Raw genomic sequence first — 22,668 nt, 5'->3', positions numbered from 1 at the left:
GAGTAAGTAACGGTCTAGAAATTGAATAAATTCATCTCTATTGCATAATTTGCTTGGAGGTGAGCTATCTACCAAACTATACATGGCATAATAAATATCGACATATGAAAATGATTCGGAACTAACAAAGAGTTCAAATAAGCAAGTATGGTGTTCTAACCCAATTTTATATCAAATGGGAACATTGCAAACTTCAGTGAGGGAAATTTATGTAACTGCTAAAACAACCATTTGTAAAAAATTTTCTGATAAATGCAACAACGTAATTTTGCCTATTTGCACTCTACTCAGCTTTCCCTTTCTGGAAAAAATAGAATTACAATGACAGCACAAGTAAAAGTAGAAATAATGCATCTCACCCACACAACAAACATCCGTCCAACAAAACAACAAAAAGACATTTCACAACTGTTATATTGAAAGAACGCTTGAAAAAAACAGCACCAAAGACCATCAGTAGGCACTAGGTATAATTCATGACTGTTTGGCCGTTGCCTGTCGACAACATAGCGTGCACGGCGAGTACGTTCACTTCAAAAGGATTACACGTTTTTGGGCACTCAATTCTCTGTGAGCTCCATCCCGACGCAACATCACCACAGCTCTCGCAAACCACAGTCACTTCAGTAGCAAGACCGTAATCATGATTGCTCTGCTCTAGCTATGCAGAGGCACGGTAAGTATTACACGAGAAAGCGCTGAGAAGATTGTTTACTGCTGCAAGTCCGATGACAACGTACGGAGTAGCAGGCTTCGCGACCGAGGCCGTTGCACTTTCGGCGGTCGGATCTTCAACAAAACGCCGAATGTTTCGCTCCGTGGCCGTTGTAGATGCAATCTTGTAGAGTGTAGCTTTCTCATATGCTCTTATCCACTTCCTCTTCAGTTATGACCGCCATGTTCAATTCTTAGGTGAGTATCACCAGCATGTAGATAAGCGTGATCCGGCGAAGCAGTTGAGGTGTCAATGTTTGGCGGTGGTACGACTTCAGCGGCGAGCTGCCGGGTATACTGTGCCGGCTGCGATGATGAAATCACTTTCGGAAGTTTATTGCATCTTGTACGTTTCCACCGGTTTCGAATCACGGAACGAAAATTTGTCGGACCTCCAGCATATCCAGTGTTGCAGTCATGAGACTAAGACAAAATGGCAGCTGTTTTCGTCGTTTGAGCGCTCATATTCCTTGGAGCCAATCATGACTCGCCATCTTGGTTAAATGCTCAAACTGACCAATAATAGTGTGTGCCACGAATGTTTTTTTCTGTTGTTTTTTTCATGGCTGCAGCGCCGGCAATGTTGCCGACCGACAAATAAAGAAAGCCAGAAACATGAGCTTTCGAATTATACCAAAATGGCACTGACGGAGCACGTAGTTATTGAGGTATGTGCGACGAAAATTGGGCACGATTTGTCCCCAATTTGAAGGACGCTTGCTGATTTGCATCTTTAGATCACGATAACGGCCGAACTATGCGGTATTTTGCAACCAAATTTTGTTCCTGGAAACGGGTCAGGAACAGGGAAAATAAAAATTGAAATTCAAATTTTGGGTAGATTTTCGGTCCCGAAGACCTGGGTCCCCCTTAATCCATCAGTTCATAAGTTGTCATCATATGAGCTATCCACGAAAATGTTGCTGTGGGTTCGGCACCCGCTGCTGCTATATGCCATAGGTTCCGGCGCCACGCACCACCGACGCGCCATATAATAGTGATGGCCACAAAACACACTGACATTGAGATAACTACCGACAGAAAGGGAAGCTCTATGTTGCCTCCAAAGTGCAATGTTTCTTCTTCTTTGTTTGTTTTTCACATTCCTTGTCTAGGACACCACCACTGTCTTGCTCAAGGTGGACACCTGTACTACCGTATTTACTTGCATAATGATCGCACTCGGTAATGATTGCACCCCTGAATTTTGTTGTCAGAATTTTTTTTTTTTTTCTCTTTCCCATGTAATGATCACACCCCAAACTTGCCGCAGCGATATGTCATGTGCCAAGTCTAACTAATGGTGATCGTGCTTACCATCTGTCGAATGCTGCCGAACGTTAGGCGAACGACTCTACAAGACATGCCAAGTGGTGTTGCATGCACCACACATTCTTAAGCAGATTCCCGTTTCATTCCTTTTGTCACTTTCCGCACTTTGGTGGAAAAAAAAAAGCTACTACCAAACTTGCCTTGACTTTCTTATTTGTAGGCTTTATATAATGGTTGTGCTCAACAACAACAAAAAGAGGCGCCTTTTGATTCCTCTCGTCTGCACTCGTGGGCACACAACAAATCGCGAGCGGCAACGATACTAGCCAAGTTTACACTGATACGTTAGAAGTGTACCCTATTCATACGCCAATGCTTGTAACACAGCTCAGATATTCGCCCACCCTTAGTGGAAACATGCCGTATTAGGATACCATACTTATTCGAATCTAGGCCAATAGTTTTTTTTTCAAATAATCATATTCCAAACTGTAGGGTCGGCTTAGATTCAAGGATTTTTAAAAATGCACCAGTTTTTCATTGAAACTGCTAAATATGGTGCATAGCTAGCGCCATCTAGAAAAGTCCATATCGCAGCCGCTTAGCCATGCCAGTAGCCAACCGTACACAAGCGAGGTCGCCATTTTGACCTGTGTTGGTCGGCCATATTGGTGTGCGGCGTGGTGTTATTGCAATGGCACCAAGCAGGAGATGCCACTACAGTGCTGGTTTCAAGCGAAAAGTTGCGATAGCCGCAGAGGCATCGTCGAATCTTCAAGCCGGGCGTGACTTCGGCGAGTCGTGCGGCAATTCCTCCAACGTGGACTACTGCCCAAGTGCCGATTCAGAATTGGATTTATTTGATGGCAGCTGTTTAGATAAGGAACTAGTACTTCTAACCAGTTCGCACTCGGAATCCGACCAAGCAGCAACTTCTCAAGCATGCACGGTGCGGACAGGTGACTTTTCACCCTTGTTGTTTACATTTGATGCCACCCATTTTGTAAAAATGTCTAGCTCTACATTACCGCCAGATGCAAAAGAAGTCGACTAGCTCGAGCTGTTTTTTGACAAAGAGCTGGTCTAGCACATCGTGGCTGAAACAAACAAGCACACAAACCAGCAGGTTCACAAGCGTAGTCTGCCCTGAAAGTCGCGACTCAGGTCATGGCTGGAGACGGATGTTGGTGAAGTTTGCTGCTTTCTAGCTGTTGTGCTTTTGATGGGCCTGGTCCCGAAAAATACTCTGAGAGAATTGTCCAAAAATACCATATTGGAAAGTCCTTTTCTTTCTGCGGTCAGTCTTTTCTGCCAACTGCTTTTGCCTTTTGATGTGGGTGCTACAGTTCAGCTCGATGAGATGTAAGGGCCTGCGTAAGGGCAAGCTGGCTGTTAATGGAAGCGATTCAGGAAAGATTTGCTGCCCTTTTAGCACTGTTCTAAGACCTCTGCATAGATTAGTCACTGATGCCTTGGTGAGGACAACCACCGGCTACATTTTGCGGTCCATTGTGTAAACCGGTGCCACTGCAGGTGTGGCCACCCTTAAAGAGTTGGAGTGTGCAGGCTCTGTTGTGCAGCTGCAGCAGACTTTCTCGGCAAGAGACATCCCCTGTTTGCGGACAACTTGTGTACCAGCCCAGTGCTATTCAACCTTCTCTGAAGCAAGCAGACAAATGCCTGCAGAACAGTCTGTACTAAACAGAAAGGGGCTTCCGAAGTTTGCAAAGATGCCGAGGCAAGGCGAAGTGGAAATTTGTTTCCCCACGAACATCATGCTGGAGCTGAAGTGACGTGATAGACGAAGACCCACATGTGTTGTCGACAATGCACGCAGTGGAGCAGGGAACAGCGGAATGGGGGAAAAGAAGTCAATATGTGTGATAGAGTATAAGCTATCACGACCCTGGTATGACCCTGTAACAGCCCAGCAGGGGTCACAGTATTGGAAATAAATAAATAAATGAATAAATAAATACATAAATAAATAAATAAATAAATAAATAACCAAAAAGTAGGACTAGCAGACACAGTCAACATGCAACTGAGCTTCTCCTGAAGCATAAGAAAAACAGTGAAATGAAATAGGAATTTTTTTTCCCCACACTGGACGTATCAGTGCTCGGCACAGTTATCCTCTTCCGTGAAAATTCCACTACGAAGTATGCGGACTTCAAGTAGCTAATAGTGAGCCAACTTAGCAGAGGGCATCATCATACAGAGAGAGAAGAACAAGCGGGGAAGGCCCACTGGGAGACAATCCTCTGATACTGACGGCGAGACATTTTGTTTGGAAATTTTCTACCACCACCACCAGGGAAGCAGTACTCGGAGAAGATGCATCGTCTGTGCCAACACCACTCGATGACAGAAACGATGCAAGGACACAAGGTACATGTGTGCTGAGCGCAAGAAAGCCCTCTCTATGAAGCCTTGCTTTGAAGACAATCGCACATTGAAGTATTAGACAGCCAGAACTAATGAACATTGTTTGTAAGAGCAGTAGTATGTTGCGTGCATTTTCTACGTCTGTGAAACATACTTATTCCAGTGTGTGTACTTTCTTTTTATTCTTCTTGCAAGTCTTTATGCAAGTGCACTTGTATTGAACAATGCGTGTATACCTACAAAAAATACTTTTTGTCACATTATGGTCATGCCAAGCACATTGCGGTACATTTCTTTAAAAATAGGTCACTCAAGATTTTATATCTGCAGTAAAGAAAACTTACCGGTGGGGCGAGAGGGAGGGGGGTCGCATTTGGCGAAAAACATTGACCCTAAGAGCATTAAAGGCAAACTTCAGCGAAATTTCCCTTTGGCGAAATTTGTTGTAACCGTATACTACAGCCAAACCCACTTATAATGATACTGGTTTTAAAGGGCCTCTCATGAGGTCTGGCTATTTTGAGCTGACAAGCGCAGAGCATAAAATGCGCGCTAATGATTGTGTTTGCAAAGAATTACATCGCTATGCGCCGCGAAAAGGTCTGAAATTTCAATCTGAACACTGTTTTTCCTTTCCTTCACGGCGACCGCGCTCCAAGACAGACAGTGACGTACTCGTGTCCCTGCACCTACCTCCTCATGTCCGCAGTGTCACGTTGCTCATGGTGACACGTGACTTCAAGAATTGTTCAAGGCAACATCTGTTATTTATGTGATCTGTTGCTTGAATTGACGAATTGCAGTTTAGAGAAATAATGAAACACACAAACGGAATGTCCGACACAATAGTTCTGCAGAAGCCCGCAAGGTGGAGAGAAGTAATTAATAAAGGGAAAATGAGACATCCACCCAAAGATAGCGAATTGCTACAAAGGAAACCCAAACGGGTTCCTCAAAAGAAAAGCCTCGCAGTTGAAGAAAAGTTTGTCCTGGTCTGGGACTCGAACCCGAAACCACCGCAGCTCACATTTCTTTCCTTTAGATTTTTTAAAATGCGAAAGCATTACTAGCATTACCCCGCTATCACCGGAAATTAGGTCATCTTCATCTAACTACAAAAAAGAAAATGAAAGTTGCCACGGGGAGGATTCTATCCTCTGCCCCGCCATGACTGCTACCACTCCGCAGCTGAGCACGCCAACCACTGCGCCACCGTTGCTACAGGCGACGGTGATGAATATCTCTGAGGCTGTGCATGTGGTTGGGCTCTGCCTGGTGGGTGATTCACTAGCTGGCGCACAGCGCAGTGCAAGCGCACGGTGGATCGGGCAACATGCCTCGTCGCATGCCTCAACATGCGTTCTCTACCGAAACACATAGAGGTCGTGGTGCACGATGTGAACATCAACAGAGGCGACATACGTCACCTCCTGGAGACATGGATGAGGATGGATAACAAGAGACAGATCGCAGGATACTCATTCCTGTGCACTGCCGGTGTCGCCATATATGCCAAGCCGGGACTTCACAACTACGAACCGTCCAGCTCAAAGACTTCTTAGGTGCAGACGGAGAGAACTGCACTGTGCAGTTCGTCGAAACGGGACTCGTGGTTGTGTGCATATACGGGGCGCCTATATATAGTGTCCCCTAAGTAGGCATGAATTCAGGACAGTGGTAGTCGCCACCCAACTGTAGATGTTGGTGCCCCCCTTCCCCCTTGGTTTGACGTCTTCCATGTGCTTGTGTGCAGCCTGCATCGGCAAGAGGTGCAGGTGTGCACGTGGTCCACCGCTGGGACCAGATACCCAAGAAGCAGCCACTGGTGGTCCAGAGGTCAGTAGCCTCTCCGCATTTTTGCAGGTGTTTTAACCAGCACCATTGTGCAGGTGCAAATGTATGGCATCAGCATTGCTTTCATTGAAATTTTTGTTCTGTATAAACAGTAAAATTTTATGAGGTGCCCTGTGCTATCATTTTTCTTTTTGTTTTTCTTTTCATTTTGCTCATAGTGACCATTTCGTATTGTACATATACACGAGACTGCAACTTACTGTAAATAAAAAAAAGCACAGAAATAAAATTGCACCTGAGATGTAGGGCCCCTTCGGTATGGGTTGGCAAGCCCTGAAAAAGCAGGGGGCAGATTTGCTTGGTGGCATAAGGTGAGTGAGGAGGGCTTGCAACATCATCTCTGTGAGAGCTAGTTGGTCTGTTCTCAAAGCAAGATGAAACAGCACAGCTAATCGAGGAGAAAATAGGCACCACAGGACAGGCACTGTTGTCCTGTGGTGAACATTCACTTTTTTTGTTTTTGTTTATGCACTTCTCTCGCTTTTTCATTAAGAGTGTGCAATTCTCGTCCTCCTGCGCAGGTACGTGCGGACTCCGTACCTCATAAACGGGACCAAGTTTGACCTGCGCCTGTATGCGCTAGTGACCAGCTTTGACCCCCTCAAGATCTACCTGTTCCCAGATGGCCTGGTTCGCTTTGCTTCCAACAAGTGAGTGACATCCTGTCACAAAGGGATGCGTAAATGTTACTTCAGTTAGACTAAGTTTGTCAAAAGCTTTGCTTGAGCTGTATCATACAAAGACTGTGTTGCGACAGAGTCAGAGAGACAGAAGTTACTGCGTTAGAACTTCGAGGGCAAAATTTTTGACTCAGCATTGTTTGAGACCTCTTTTTTAGAATATCTGAGGGCACTGTTTAGGTTCATGCAATTATTTGATATTTTTGAATATTCGATTGAGTATTCTATTCGATATTTGCATCAGCTTGAATTTCAGTGTTGGAATTATTCAAAATGAACAAATAGACATAACTTTTTGCGTATGATCCACATCCCCAATTACAACACCCCTGAAAGAAAAGGAAGATCCGTCAGTTTAACCTGTGGAAGTAAGTGCTTACAACGGCCAAATTCTTTAAAGAACAGTCTTCATTTGGGGATGCACGAACTGCCCCATCATATCGTCAGCCAGCAGCTCTGTTCCACACCTCTTCGGCGACACTGACGGCATAAAACTATGCGCATATGTGATTTCTCTGTCTGTCTGAAAAACATTTATTTAGATAGGTGTTGCATCAACACTAGGTGGGCTCCCCCTTACGGGAGCCCATTGGCGTCGGCCGCCGCCCGGGCCCGCTCGACCAAGGCCCGTTGGGCCGTCAGGTCAGAGCAGCCAAGCAGGGCTGCCTCCCAGTCCTCCCGGGAAGGGTTGGGTAGGGGGGTGAGATTTGGGGTTTTTTGACATGCCCATACCATGTGGAAAATGTCTGAGGACTTTTCCCCACAGTGCTGGCACTCCCCCGTGCAAGCGGGGTCAAAGTATTTTAAGGCTGCCGGGCACAGCAGAGTTTTGGTATAAAGGCGAAGGAGAATGCGCTCCTCCGCCTTTGTGAGGCCCTTACAGGGCTTGGGATAGATGGCATGGCCAGATTGGTAGAGCTGAACGATCTCTTTGAAAGTATAGGCGGGATTGGGTTCGGGGTCCGGATCGGTGGGGGACGAAGGTGATGCCCGGAAAGTGAGCGCGCGGGCGACGGCATCGGCCGTTTCGTTTCCTTCGAGGCCCGTGTGAGCGGGAGTCCAGATAATCGTACGGTGCGAGGGGGCACCGAGATAGTCGCTGTTTTGCAAAATTTTGTAGGCAAGGTACGGTATGTGCCCCTGCTCAATATTGCGGCAAGCACCCCTCGAGTCAGTGATGATGACCCTTGAGTGTTGATCTGCGGCGGCTAGTGCGATGGCAACCACCTCCGCATGTGTAATGTTGTGTGCACGGAAAGTGAGTCCATTTACTGCTGTGTTTTGGTGGACGACTGCGGCCGTGTACCAACCCCCATGGTACGGGCTGGAGGCGTCCACGTAAAAGACTCCGTGTTTGTGTCCGTAGTGGCGAGCCAAGGCTTCCGCCCGCGCGAGGCGTCTGCCACTATGGTCCTCTCGTGTCATGTTGACCGGAAGAGGGCGCACGTGCAGGGCATACCTCCACTGTGATGGGATATGTACGTGCTCCTCCGTATGTATTGAATGATGGATGTGTAGTCGGGCAAGGAGGCGGCGACCCGACGGCGTTTTAGAGAGTCTCGTGTATTGGTTCATCAAGTGTGCCTCTCGCAGCTCCTTAAAGGTGTTCACCATCCCCAGGCCCAGGAGGCGCAGGTTGGAGGTGCTGACCGGGAGGTCGAGGGCATGCTTGTAGATTTTACGGAGAATGACTTCGAGTGCATTCTCGTCAACTTTGCGTAGGTGGAGGTATGGAGCCGAGTAAAGGACTCGACTGGTTACAAATGCATGCGCCAGCCGCAAGGCGTCTTTGCATCGTAACCCCCCGCGCTTGTTCGAAACCCGGCGGACCATCCGGCCCACCTGGTCCCCCACCTTACGCAATTTGGCCAATGTTGTGTCAGCTTTTCGATTTTTGTGAATAAAGAGCCCCAGTACTCGGATCTCGTCGTGTTCGGGTATGGGTCCACTGTTAAGGGAGAGGTCGATTTTGGTAGTGCACTTTGGTGAGGGGCGTATGTGCACAAATTCAGATTTGGACGGGGAGCACTGAAGGCCGCATCGACGGGCATAGTTGTCTACGATGTCCGCCGCTTGCTGCAGGTTGGCCTCCATTTCTCCTACCGAGCCGTGTTTAGCCCAGATGGTGATGTCGTCGGCATACAGCGCGTGCTGGATGCCGTCGACCCTCGCCAGCTGAACGGGAAGTCTCATCATCGCCAAATTGAATAGGAGGGGTGAGAGGACCGCTCCCTGCGGGGTCCCTCGCGTGCCTAATTGGTATGGGCCGTGTTTGCTGTCCTCAATCCGAATGTATGATTGTCGGTCAGTGAGAAATTGCCTAATGTGGTTAAAGGTATTTCGGCCGCAATCTGTTTGAGAAAGATGTGTTAGGATAATTTCGTGGGTCACGTTGTCGAAGGCCCCCTTCAAATCCAAAGCGAGTACTACTTTGTCACTTAGGGGATATTCGATCGGGTCGAGAATTTCTCGGTCAAGTTGAAGCAATACATCCTGTGCGGACCGGTGTGGGCGGAATCCGAACATGGTGTCGGCGAAAACATTTTTGTTCTCCAGAAACTCAGACAGCCTGTCGCGCACCATCGTCTCCATTAATTTTCCCACACAAGAAGTAAGGGAGATGAGGCGGAGGTTGTCTGTGTTGATGGCTTTACCAGCTTTGGGAATGAAGGTGACCAGAGCGGTCTTCCAATCAAGTGGGAGGGGTGTTTCCCCGATCCAAATGGAGTTCATGTAAGCGAGGAGTGTGGAGTAGGCAGAGTCGGGAAGGTTGGCAAGTAATTTGACTGTAATTTTATCCCGTCCCGGTGCCGTTCCTCGCTTCATTTTTGCTAGGCCCACCTTCAGGTCGTGCAGCTGGAACGGTTGGTCCATCTCCGCGTTCTCGGAACCTGCATACGAGTACGCGGGCCCTCGGGGGTCCTGCTGAGTACAGAGGTATTGATCTCGGAGCTTGCATGCCAATTTTGAAGTGTCTCCATCGAAGCAGTGAATGGCTCGTTGGAGATGTTTTTGTGCTTCTGCTCGAGTTTGGGTGGGGTCGATTAGGGCGCGGAAGAGGCGCCACGTACTCCGGCTGGACATTTGTCGCGCGGCCGTGTTGCACCGGTCCACCCAGTTAGAGTCAGCGAGTTGGGCCGCGTACTCTGCCGCTCGTTGGGTGAGCTCAGCGATGCGAATTTTGAGTTTCCGATTGTGTTTTTGCCGGCGCCATCGGCAGACAAGGCTGTGCCGGGCCTCCCAGAGGTGAAGGAGGTGGTTGTCCACCTCCGGGGTCGCCTCTGAGAGTTGAATTTGAGTTTCCGTGGAGCGAAGGGTGGAAACCAATTGCTGGGACCAGACGCGGTACCCTTGCTCCTGAATGGGGGTCGAGTTGGTGTATGTTTGTCGGAATTTGGTCCAATCGGGCAATTTTGCCTGTGCGAAAGGTCTTGCCAATGGATGGGTGCGAATAGTTGTATTGAGTATGCAGTGGTCGCTACCGAGGGTTTCTTCGGTGTTGACCCAGTCTACATATTCAATGTTTTTGGTGAGGGTTAGGTCCAGACACGTGTCCCGGGTCACGGAGTTACCCACGCGAGTTGGGTGGGCAGGGTCGGTGTGGAGAGTAAGGCCCAGCGTAGACATAAGTTCCGCCAGCTTACGTCCACGTTTCTCCTCACGCGCGTATCCCCAAAGTGTGCTGGGAGCGTTGAAATCGCCCACGATCACTAGGGGATCCCTGCCCGCAGCCTTTAAGGCGCGGCTAAAAAGGTCTGCGAAAGTGATGTTGGCTAACTTAGGGGAACAATAAATGTTGAGAACGTGTAGTGGTGGGTCCTGTTTTCGTAGCGGAAGGAGGGTCACCATCACGTACGAGAATTCTGTTTTGAGGTCAAGATCAACGAAGTTGGCCGTGTAATTTTTATGCACGCAGATACAGGAGAGGGGGTCCTGCTGAAACGTAGTGTAATTTGTAAGTGTGGCGCCGCTCCCTGGCTCCTGGAGGGCTACCACAGCAGGAAGGTGCTCGAATGTTGTGAGGAAAAATCGTAGGTTGGCCCGCTTAGCGTGGGCCTTGAAACCTCGACAGTTCCACTGGGTAATTAGGATGGGGATGGCCAATTTGGATCGGGGGAATTTCCTGAATTTAGGGGTGCCCGCCATCATCAGTAAGATTGGTAGGGGGTTGCGAAGACGATGTTCCATCACCAGCACTCACGGGGAGGGGAGCATCCTCCATTCCGGAGAGTGAGCAACTGTCTTCATCATCTAAATCGAGTTGTCGTCGAAACATTTTGGGGTACCGGCCGGACACGTCTTTAATTGGGCCGGCTCGCCGGGTGGTGCGAGAGGTTTGCGCGATTTGTTGAGTTATGAGAGAGGGAATCATCTCTGTCAATTTGGCAATCGCGGCATTCATGGCTGCGGAGATTTGGGTTTCAAGAGCGCAAATCCGGCTGTCCATACGGGCCTCGAGGGCGTTGATCCGGGCCTCGAGAGCGGCTACCGCGCTAGGTGCCTCCGCCGGCGTTTCTCTCTCACTTTCCATTACTTCTTCTGCGGGGCTAGGGAGGGGTTGCGTCATTTTTGCTTCGAGCGCTGTAATTTTCTTTAGCAGCATCTCATTTTGCGCCTGGAGAGCCGCGATCATGTTTTGTTCGGCGCTGAGCGCCGCAGGAGGAGTAGAGGGAGGGGACGAGGAAGCAGCCCTGCCCGCGCCGCTCACCTGTTTTCCTTTTTTGACGGCGTCGGCCCAGGCCCCAGCCACGCCGTGTGGTGGCGCCGTAGATTGCCTCCCGGCTTCTCCGGCAGTGGGCGCTGGCTTGCCGGTCTTGGTGACGTCCCGGTGCGGCGGCCCACCGGGAAGCTCAAGATGGCGGTGTTTTTTCTTGACCGCCGTTATGGTCTTGCCGCCCTTTTGGGCGGCTGTCTTGGAGTTCCGGAACTTTGCAGTGCACTCGCGGGAGTTCGTGACGTGTCCACCACCGCACACTGAACACTTGGGCACGCATTCGTGAGGGGCCCGCACCCCCTCCACGAGTGGAATCTGTTGCCCGCACAGACCGCAAGTGTCCTGTCTCAGGTTTGGGCATGCATCCATCCTATGGCCGACAGCACCGCACTTGCCGCAGGCCGGGATTGTACGGTAGTAGGGTTGGACGGGTACCACCATGTTGTCATAGTGAACAAAACGCGGTTTGTCCTTTCCGGCGAAGGTAACACGCGCTTTGTTCGATGTGCCAAATTTTCTCACTTCAACAATGGTGCCTGCTCTCCAACGCACCTTTTGCTGAAGTGTCTCCGTCGTGTCCGAGTTGCACACCACGATGACACCGTGGCAAACGTTTCCGCCATCTTGCCGTAGGTATCCGTGGAGCGGGACCGCTCCGCGTTCGGTGTTGACGGAAAAATCCCCTATCACTCGGTCCGCCGTCTCGAGGTCCGGGGTATGGATCACAATCAAATTTTGTTCTCTCGAAGGGAGAATCGATGCGGTCTCTGCCCGCTCGGACCCGAGGTAAGCCGTGAAAGCGGTCCCGTAGCGATTCTCGGAGAAGGCTTCATGCAAGGAAATATGCTCGCGTGGCTTTACAACGATCACGTAGTCATCCGGGTTCGGTTTTAGTAGCGGGCGAGGCTTCCACTTCGTGAAGACCTTGCCCTTGCTTCCTGCAGCGTTCGAGGCAGGAGGCTGCGTCTTGCCCGCTGGGTTGCCGGACGCCGGGGCGGCGGCAGGCGCTACCATCTTGGCTTTCTCTTGCAAGCGGCGAGCGGCCGCGTTGAGGAGAGCTTGGCTTCGAATATTCGAAGGAATCGCAGAATTGGGCTCCTCAGTCGTCGGAACCGTCGTCCAGGACATCGCGTCCGGGTCGTAGCCACGCTGGGTTAGCGTAGAGACGGCCATATTGCCTCGGGAAGCAGTCTCCACGCCGCCGGGCATCGGCGTCGCCGTCAGGCTGGACGGCGTCGCCCACGTGGCGGGGTGAAAAACTGCTCTAAAATTGCCGAAAACCGGCCCACCTGGTTGAAATCGGTGTCCACGTGCGCCGGGTGACTTGCTTTATCAGATGGTAACAAATTTGGTGGCGTACCGTGAAGTTATCCGTGGCTACGGCCGAGAATTGGCCGAGCCGATGCGCAGCACGTCTGAAGCGAACGCTCCGGTTACGGCGCCTCTGTGATTTCTCAGCAGGGCTGGCCGTGCTGCCGTTAAACCACATTTCGAGGTGAAATTCGCACTGCCGAAATTGATTGGTAAAAAATACTGTCCCCTCACTGTTGGTGCAGCGAACTGCTGTACCAAGCAATCCTGCATCAATAATTACTTTGACCAGTCCTACTAAATGGAAAATAAACGTGACTTCATTGTGTCGCACAGTATTGCCCTTCTTTTTCGTTGTTTCTTCTTTTCAGGTAATTAAAAAATCTGCAACATTTGAACATTTCTCACGGGCCAGAGGACTTTGAATAAACAATGTTTGACTGCATTGATGCAGCTAACACATTCTGAAATGGTCATTACGGTAGTTGGTCTGTAACCTGCACTGACACTATAAATAAGGTGCTAACTGCCAGCTGCGTCACTGTCGTCACATCTGCAATCGAATTGTGGTTTTCTTTTTGTGAGAGCAAGTTAGTCCAGTAAACATTATTCTGTATTTGAAATATGTCTTGCCTTGCCTGGATGGGTACGAGAGCCATTGCTACATGACAGTGTGAAGTGCACGCATACCTTTTGGAAGATAATACAATCAGTTTTTGATGCTGCTGTCCATGAAGGAAGCGAGACACTTTTTGAATACAACTGGAAAATATTACCTATCTGTAGGCAATGTTGCGGCAAACGTGCAAGCCAAATTTTATTCCGCTCCGTGCAGTAGGGAACCTACAATCTCACATACAGTGAAACCTCGTTACTATGAAAACCACATTATTGACCTTTCCAGATTAATGAACTTTCCAAAAATCCCCTGCTGACAGCTTATAGCTTTAATGTAAAAATATTTCAGTACTGCGAACTTCAGAATACCATACCCTTCAGAATAACGATCATTATTCAGGTTTCATGTCATGTTAAGAACACCTAAGTACTAGTACAAATTATTATTCCGAAATCTGTAGATTCTTAAATTTCCGTGTATCCTTCACGGCAGCTGGAACAGTAGGCTAACAGCCGAGGCACAGAAAGCAGACATGAGTTTGCGGTACCGCAGCATATGAGTTCGGAACACCTGAGACGGCATTAGAGAAGAAATGCCTGGTAGGGGACTTTTTTTTTTTTTTCTCTTGCGGAGGTGACCACGCAAGGTTCTGTGAGCACGTGCTCTCCCCAGACAACTGTCGTGTAGCAACGAAGGTGTGTCTCTTCCTCTTATTTCTTTGGTGCTTCATTCTGTGGCTGTACTAGCTATGCACGCGTAGAAATGTAACCTCCGTGCTCGCAGGGTTGCCACACGGTCACACTTTCTGGATGGGATCGTTTACACGCACTTGTGCTTTAGAGTAGTTCGGGTACCTGCCTCAATCGAGACACTTGCAGTGTCCACGGCAAGGAAAGTGAAAAAAAGAAAAAGTGCTTAGAGGTGACATGGAGCTTCCTCTTTGTCGGTGGTTTTCCTGGTGTCGTCATCTTTTACGTGCACCACTCTTACTACTATAGAGTGCTTTAGTGGTGTGTGGTGGCAGAATCTATGGAAAATAGTAATAGAGAGAGAGAGAGAGGTAAACTTTATTGGAGGCGTAAATTAGTAGTTGCCAGAGCCAGGAGTGATCTTTTCATGAAAAGTTTATACGGTGACAACTAATGACCTGATGGGCGGAATGGTTTAATTTGCGCTTTCACTATAATGACCATTCAGAATAACAAAGAGTTTGCTATGGTTCTCTGAAGTTCGTTATATCGAGATTTCAGTGTAATAAATTGCATGCTCTCCTCTGCAGCTTTCCAAACCTGTGTATTTTTTTTTCCTTTCGGTGCAGACACCCAGTAGCCAAATTAATTGTTGTCATCAGTAACATGGCATGGGCAATAACACGGCAGTAACATAGCAAGCTATGTGTTTTAGCATAGACCACACACATAAGTTCAGGGTGCCGTGGCCGCTCATTATTACATCCGAATATTGCTGAAGCTGTTAATTTTATAAGTGCGACTATACTTCTTTTTGTATTTATTGTATGTGTTGAATGTTTGTCCCATTTGTTCATTCAATCCAGTTAAATTCAGCGGCCGATTATACGGACAGCCGTAATTCGAACATTCTTGATTTATTGGACGGCCCTGCAGCACTGCCGCTAGTACCATAGACTTAATGTGTATGGACGACACCTTACAGTGTGTCATGTGATAATTCGGACTCCCACTGCACAACCGTGGTCTAATATGACGACGGGGTCAAGTGGAGATAGTGATACTTTCATTTTAAGGTGTCGCCAGCGTGGTCTTAGGCAATGTTTCTGGTACTTCGTCAAACTGAAACTAACGAAGCCTAGCAATCTAGTAGTCGCTGAGAAGAATTTGGTGCATACATTGTCTGTACTTTCAGCTATCTGTTGTGGCAGTATTGAGATTTGTGCTGTGATTTTGTAGCTACACTTTCCGCTCGATTCTGTGCCACTTTTTATTGTCCACTGTTCGTGGCCGGTTGATCCCGTTGGTAATGTTTGCGGAGCATCACTCTGACCACTGACGAGGCACAAAAAGCATGCAAAGAAATCTCATAAGAGGTGTTGCTAGAAAAATCGCAGCTACGGAATGTCTAGGCCAAGGGCAAGCTTATGTGCACGCAGCAACACGCATTAACAAACTTGGGCCATATTCTGATACTTTCGTTTTCACTATATTTCACGTGACCAGCACTGCACGCGTAGACGGGCAGTGCCGTTTCTGCTATGTGATAAGATAGCAGGCTTGGTGCTGAGCCAAGAAGGACATCGCTCGTAGCCGACGTGTGCTGCGCTAGCCACGTGTGCGAAAGATAGCATGCTTGGCCCTGCGACCAGAATGCCGTCACAGTGATGCTGATGCAGCTTGCACTATAGTCACACGAAATTGAAGTTACCTCTTAAGTGACGATCCGAGAATACAGCACACTTATTGTGGCCGCTTGTGGAATAAAGTTACTTAGCTTTGGGCAAATATGGCATTTTGGAGTTTCGATTCTCCGGACGCTTTGGCGGTGCTCGTCGAGTGCGAATTATTGGTTAGTGACTGTATAACAATTATCGGTCGTAACAATATTCAAGTGCCAAAAAAATTCCACTGTTATAAATGGCTTCAACTGTACCTAGTGCAAATGGCGTTCTGTTGCTGAGCACAAGGTTGCCGTGGGCTTGAATCCTGGCTGTGGCACTTGTACTGTAGTGAAGGCAAATGCAGAAACGGTTGTACATTATTGAGATTTTGGTGTGCATTAGAGAGCGCCGCCAGGCGGTCAAAATTATTCTGCTGCCACTGCTAGCTTTGCAAAGCCTTGCCTGCCCCTCTCCCCCCTTACTTCACTAATGAACTTATCTAAAACTTGCACCTGCAGATACTCGCAAGAGAGTGAGGACCTCAGTGACCGGTACATGCACCTGACCAACTACAGCATCAACAAGAAGAGTGCCACCTACACAGCTGGAGGCAGTGGGGACTGCCAAGGGCACAAGTGGTACGGCATTTTTCCTTTTGGCATTTTTTAATAGCGGCAACTTGCTGTTTGTCTTGGCTTCCAGGTGTCTTTTTAAAGCCTCTATTTAGGCAGCTAATAAACTTAAGCTGTGGGCAGAGAAGCAAGCAGTGTGTTGAAGATGTTTCAGTGATGCACGGAAGAGTTGACATGTCAAACACTAAAGGCAAAAATTTTTAAACAAATTAGTATGCTCCACTCTTAAAGGAAACACAAAGTTAAATATTTGTCTATTGATTACAGCTGAATACACCATCGTTACGTTTGCAGTCCACAACGTAACAAAGTTGAGTCATAGCGCTCACGAAAAGTCTGAGATGGACTCTGACGGCAGAGCTCTTGTGAAAATGGGGCACATTGTAACACAAGCAGGCGACGCTTGCTGTGTGTCAGAAGTGCTTAACTGTAGTGAGAAATTGTTCTTGTGAAATGTCTTTCTGTTACTTTCTTTTTATAGAAACAAATTAACTAACATTCCAGCTATACGAACATCATTTCACCATAAAGGTGGAAAAATTATTGACGACGCGCCCTGGGCAGCGCATTGGATAGCTCGCCCACATGGTGTCAATTGGGTGATTTACGTCATATGGGTAGCGGCTTCTAAAAATACCGCCGAGGAGTGTGCTGTGATTGGCAGCGATGTACATTTTGAAAACCCTATAATAAATTACACGCTTTACGCGGAGCACTTAGATGCGTCAATTAACGATCAGAAGGACCTACTCTAATGACTCAGTACATTTGTAGAAAATCGTCAAAATCGTTTCAGGGTCTCTTTAATATGAACATGCCGACCTCACTCTACGTCATTATCGCTGCTAACTTCGTACGCTTTCGTATGCATGTGAGCTCGCATTCGCGCGCCCATGCATGCGCAGACAGTGCAGCATGGCTCGTACGCGTTGCAACATGGCGCAACCTCCGTGATCAGCTCCTCTCTGTTATCGTTCGCTTATCTACCTTATCGTCATTTCCTCATTGCGGCACATGCAAAAAGCATCTCCCATGGCCCCTCCAATGACAGACGTTTTTCTCATCGATGCTGAAGTCCCGCCCGGCTTGAACATTTCACAATGCCTCTGTGGCTAGCACAACTTTTCATTTGTGGCATCGCCTGTTTAGTGCCATTACGATGACGCCACGTCGCACTTTGATACGACACAGGTCAAAATGGCGACGTCATTCGTATACTTCAATTGGCTACTGGTGCAGCTAGTAACGGCTGCAATACTGACTTTTTTAGGTGGTGCTAGCTATGCACCATATTTATCATTTTCAATTACAAACTGGCATGTTTTTTAACATCCTCGAATCTAAGCTGACCGTGGAGTTTGGTATGTGATTACTTGAAGAAACTATCAGCCTAGATTCGAATAAATGCGGTACGTTTACAGCTGCCATCCTTGTGACACATGGTATGGCGGCCTCTCATTCCCGATAGAGTTTGTAAATGCGCATTCTTATCTATTTAAATTGTTTTATTTGTAATTTCCAGCAACTCGCCACTAGACTGGCACTGAGTTTACGTGATGGGTGCAAAAGTGTCACGGTTAGCTGCACACATTCGCGTGGATAGCAGATGAAGAAGGAGGGGAGAGGGGGGTTGGTGCAGAGCGAGCGTCACGGGAACATACCATGACCCTGCTGACCCTGCCGCGAGGCCTTCGCTGCTGCGAGTGCTAATCAGCTATGCGATGATGATAATTGCAGTTTCTGCACTGCTTTTGTGCAAAATAGAAACAGAGTTTGCTGATTCATTCAGTAAATAACACTGTATTGATCTAGTAAGCATTGTTTACTGCTTTCCTGATGCCCTCGATAATTCGACGGTCAGTTAATTCAGACATCATTGTTCAGTCCTGGCTTAGAATTGGGGCAGGTCTACATGCGAGTAAGTACGACAGGTTCTTTTTTGTCAGAAAAAGTAACTTACTTCTACAAGTGCCTGTTTTTGAAGTCTTTGTGAACACGCATATGAATCTTAGATCGATACCTCGAAGTCACGCTTTCGTCAGTTGCAAGTGCACATCTATGCCAGAGGCCAAGCTGCTCAAAAAGAAAGCATGAGTGCTTGGTGCTGTCAGATTGTCTTCACCGCTGTCTTATACCTAGCGTGACTCGACGCAGAGGTGAATGCTTGTGATGCTTTCAGGTTGTATGCAACTGTTGTGTGCCCTCTTGCCTCACAACAGGTCCATAAAGGCGCTGCAGGGCTATCTAGAAGCGTTGGGCGTGGACTTTGCCAGCCTCTGGGACCAGATGGTCGGCATCGTTGTCAAGGCACTAGCCTGGTAAGCACTGGCTAGCACCGCTCTATGTGCATGGCTCCTGCACAGGGTGCTGAAGTGGGCTAGTTTATTGCTGTTTGTTTCTTCTTCCAGCACCAAGTACAACATAAAAACAAGGAGCGCACAGACAGACAAATGTAGTTTTTTAATGTTTGCGTGCTTGGCCCCTTTCCTTATTTCGGGCAACCTGGTTATAGCAATTATTGGTTAAAACAATGAGATTTTCTTGGCATTTCAGTATTGTTATAAGTAGGTTTGACTGTATCCACTCCGAGCCAAAAAATTTGAGTTTTTATTAGCGTAATTATATGAAATGCTGTTGCATATTTTTTTTTCCACCAAATACATGTGTGGTATATAAAGTACAGTGGACTCTCTTTAAACGGAACCTCAAGGGACCAGGGAAATCGATTCTGTTTATCGGGAGTTCCAGTTACTGAGAGACAAAGCTGAATACAATTTCATGAATACAAAACCAACCAACCATGACGATGGTGTTCCGTTTAAGAGGCAGTTCTGTTTAAGTGACTTCCGTTTATCAAGATTCCACTGTACTACTATTCAAGCTATATAATTCAAGATCACTTGGCCAAATTACTTTTTGATTCGAACCTAAAATTGACTATTTGCCCATTCCTAAACAACTTCCTTTCTTGCATGAATGCATGCAGCAGCTGTATTGTCCAGTAGCTGCTACAGATACAGTGCGCATTCTTAGCCAGAAGTTTTCAGACAAGCTGTTGAGTTGCATGCTATTTGTGTTTGTGTCGTTTATTGCTCAGTAAAGAAATGTAAGCTCCTGGATGGCACACTGGTGGACTATACCAGCTGCTGTTTGATTCACTCTGTACCATAAAGTTTCTTGAACTTTCATAGAGAGGGAAAAGCTGTTCTATGCATAAAAATGCCAGGAAGGGGTTGCTTTAGTTGGGCATCTTCAAAACCCAGGACTCCTTGAATATGGATACGGTCGCATCATGTTCAATCATGCTGGTTCTGCAGGCAGTTCAAAAAAGGGACTGATGCGGAATGTGGTGCCTCTCATCTTATACAGTTGCCAACTGGTTATTTAGACACCGATAATTTGAACAAGCTTGATTATTCAGACAGATCTGCGACACTGCCACTAGCCCCATGAACTTAACTATAAGGGCGAAGACGCCTTATAGTGTGCCGTGTGATAATTGGGACTCAGATGCATGGCTTGGTGCTATAATTTGGCTGCCAAGTTGAGCATAGATAGTGATGTACAGGTATTCGTTTTGATATGTCACTGGCATGGTTGTCGTCCATGTCACTGGCGCTTCCTCAATATCAAAACTAGCAAAGTATAGTCGATCTGGTAGTCCTCTATGAGGACTCGGTGCATTTATACACTGCACTTTCAACTATCTTTAACAGCATCCCAACTGTCGAGATACAGGCCACAATCTTTTAGTGGTGCCTTCTGCTCGATTCTATGCCATCCTTATTATCCACCGTTCATAGCTGGCTCATCTCATTGATAAGTGTGGAGCATTGCTCTGACCACTGACAAAGTGCCACAAACAAATATTGTAAACGTAATTGCTAGTAAATTGCGGCCACAGAGTGTCTAGGCCAGAGGCAAGCGTACATGCGTGCAGCAACAAGCATTGACAAACTTGGGCCATATTCTGAACGATTACTTCATAAGATACTTTTGTATACCATCAATGGGCAGCAGCATTTGCACGCTGTGATAAGACAGCATGCTTGGCACTGTGCCAAGAATGTCATTGCTTGTAGACGGCGATGCATCTTGCGCTAGTCACGCAAGAGATAGCATGGCTGTCGCTGTGCCAAAAATGGGATCGCTCGTAGATGCCAAGGGTCTTTCGCTAGTCGCACCATATCGACTCTGAAAGTGACTTATGATAATAAGGCACACCTTTCTTGTGCACATGTGGAATAAAGTCATTTATTTTAAGCCGAATTCATTATTTCAGACTCCCGGCTATTCACACTTTCTTGGCGGTCCCCATCGAGCCTGAATTAATGGTTGGCAACTGTAGAGTAAAAGCACACACTGCATGTTTTGTATCTTCCACATGAGGTAGGCTCTACTGAGCAGCCTTTGTGTGTGCAGCTAGACCAGAGCCGACATAGTGTAACAATTCCCTGCATTCAGTTCTGTTTCTTTCTTATCATCCATTGCTCACGACTGGCTGATCCTGGTGATAACTTACGATGAGCGCTGTTTGGACCATTCAAAAAATGCTGCAGGAAAGTAATCGCAAGAGAATTGTTGCATTGTCCCTGCTCAGTGTCTCTGAAACTGTGAATTGCCCGCTATTGCCTGACGGGCCTACTTGCATGCGCAGTGCGGAGGGCCCAATGAACCGGCTAATCCAGAGGCACACGTCAAGTCGCTACACATGCTATGAACTGTTTGGCTTTGACATCTTGCTGGACGACCAGCTAAAGCCCTGGCTCCTCGAGGTCAACATCTCGCCCAGGTTGGAAGGTTTCCTTTTTTGGATTTCACTGCATAGCTCAAGGCTGTGTGCTTTGAATCTTGATGCCAGACACCTATAAATTTGTAAAAAAAAAAAATAATAATAATAATAATAATAAGAAGAAGAATTGGAAACAACTTCTAGGGGCACAAAAGCTAAACATTAAATCAGGTTAGACTAATTAAGTATTCTTTGAAAACTTTATTTTTGTTAATTTAGCAGGTTATTACGCGAGAAAATGAAGGTCACAATTCTATTACTTTTGAAAAATTTCTTGCCATTACCAATACCTTAGCAGCAGTCCGTCAGGTTGACATATGTTTTTTTTTTTTGATATTTGGGCCATTTTAACTGAGCAAAAGCTCCTGAAATTTGCAGAGTTCAGTCTTCAGCTCCATTCGAATACACTGCAGTTAATCATTACTGACAAAAATCAAACAGGCGCAAGCAAACTGCAAATGTCACTGTGTCAATAGCAAGCTGGCGCTGGAACTTCAAGGCAACATTGCCGCCTGTCGTTCATTTCTGTGTCCTCTCTGGCTTACCAAACCTTTTCTCGTGGCAAGAGTAGTCTTTTGGTATTGTATGAGGGTAACCTAATAATCGTGCAGCTCCAGTGAGTTTTCTGTTCAGTGTCACTTCAAATGTTATCAAAGTAGAATGCAGATTACTGTACAAGGAATCTCCACCAATAAGAGGTGTGTAGGCCCATTGTCTTTATCTCCTCTGTATTTTGGAAGGATTGTCCTGGCTGTACTCACATACTGCATTGATGCAGAATTTGTCATTGCTGCCTCTCTGTTATTAGTTCTTGCAAGTGAGAAGAATTGCCCTTTATGGTCAGTGAGCTGATTAAGTAAGCTCTTTATACAGTCCAGACAGTATATCAAGATTTAGGAGCATGGAAACTTGGGTGTCATTGTAAGAGTGCATGGTTACTACACAGTGCTAAGTCACAAAAATATGGGGCGAGGTCAAGCGCTGTGTTTACCTTGCCCCCTTTGTCTCACAGTGAAGCTCTTAAAAAGAGAATTTCGCAGTGTTTGAGTGGTGAAGGCTGGCGTGCAGGCGACATGCTCAGTATCAAAACAGCCAGCAATGTAACCATCATCGTAGTCTCGAATATATGCATTCAGATGTAATTATCAAGAGTTATAAAATAAAATTTGTTTGTGTATACGTCACTGGAATTGCCAACTTTCTTTTTATGTTTATCTTGGCCAGTAATTCATAACTTTCGCTTTCCACGCTGTGTTTAACTAGCTCCACTTTGGAGGTCAGCTGGGAGGGCAGTGGCTATGGCTACCTGCAGATCGACGTGAGAGAGTGACGGTTCCGT

At 47.2% G+C, this 22,668-nt stretch overlaps 3 protein-coding genes across 10 annotated transcripts in view; 1 reads left to right on the top strand and 2 right to left on the bottom strand.

The window, feature by feature from the left end:
* Window positions 1-22,668, top strand: part of LOC135905587 (tubulin monoglutamylase TTLL4-like) — a 94,582-nt gene that overhangs the window by 28,142 nt on the left and 43,772 nt on the right. For all 8 annotated transcript variants that reach the window (XR_010565414.1, XM_065436528.2, XM_065436529.1 and 5 more), the window contains exons 8-12: window positions 6,128-6,210; window positions 6,750-6,878; window positions 16,424-16,543; window positions 18,757-18,855; window positions 21,195-21,329. Coding sequence is in view for 7 of the 8 variants with exons in the window: in XM_065436528.2 (XP_065292600.1) it covers window positions 6,128-6,210; window positions 6,750-6,878; window positions 16,424-16,543; window positions 18,757-18,855; window positions 21,195-21,329 (566 nt within the window). In the remaining variant the exon portion in view is untranslated. The remainder of the gene's footprint in view (window positions 1-6,127; window positions 6,211-6,749; window positions 6,879-16,423; window positions 16,544-18,756; window positions 18,856-21,194; window positions 21,330-22,668) is intronic.
* Window positions 7,485-9,075, bottom strand: LOC135902775 (uncharacterized). The gene has a single exon (XM_065433010.2). The coding sequence runs from the start codon at window positions 9,000-9,002 to the stop codon at window positions 7,485-7,487; it is 1,518 nt and encodes a 505-aa protein (XP_065289082.2). The 5' UTR covers window positions 9,003-9,075.
* Window positions 9,296-12,994, bottom strand: LOC135902818 (uncharacterized). Its single transcript, XM_070532710.1, has 3 exons — window positions 11,358-12,994; window positions 9,412-10,663; window positions 9,296-9,314 (listed from the first exon to the last, which is right to left on the bottom strand). The coding sequence occupies exons 1-3, from the start codon at window positions 12,829-12,831 to the stop codon at window positions 9,296-9,298; spliced, it is 2,745 nt and encodes a 914-aa protein (XP_070388811.1). The 5' UTR covers window positions 12,832-12,994.

Source organism: Dermacentor albipictus, chromosome 1, assembly GCF_038994185.2.
Source record: "Dermacentor albipictus isolate Rhodes 1998 colony chromosome 1, USDA_Dalb.pri_finalv2, whole genome shotgun sequence".
Lineage (NCBI taxonomy): Eukaryota > Metazoa > Arthropoda > Arachnida > Ixodida > Ixodidae > Dermacentor > Dermacentor albipictus.
This window is presented reverse-complemented; position numbering and strand designations above follow the sequence as displayed.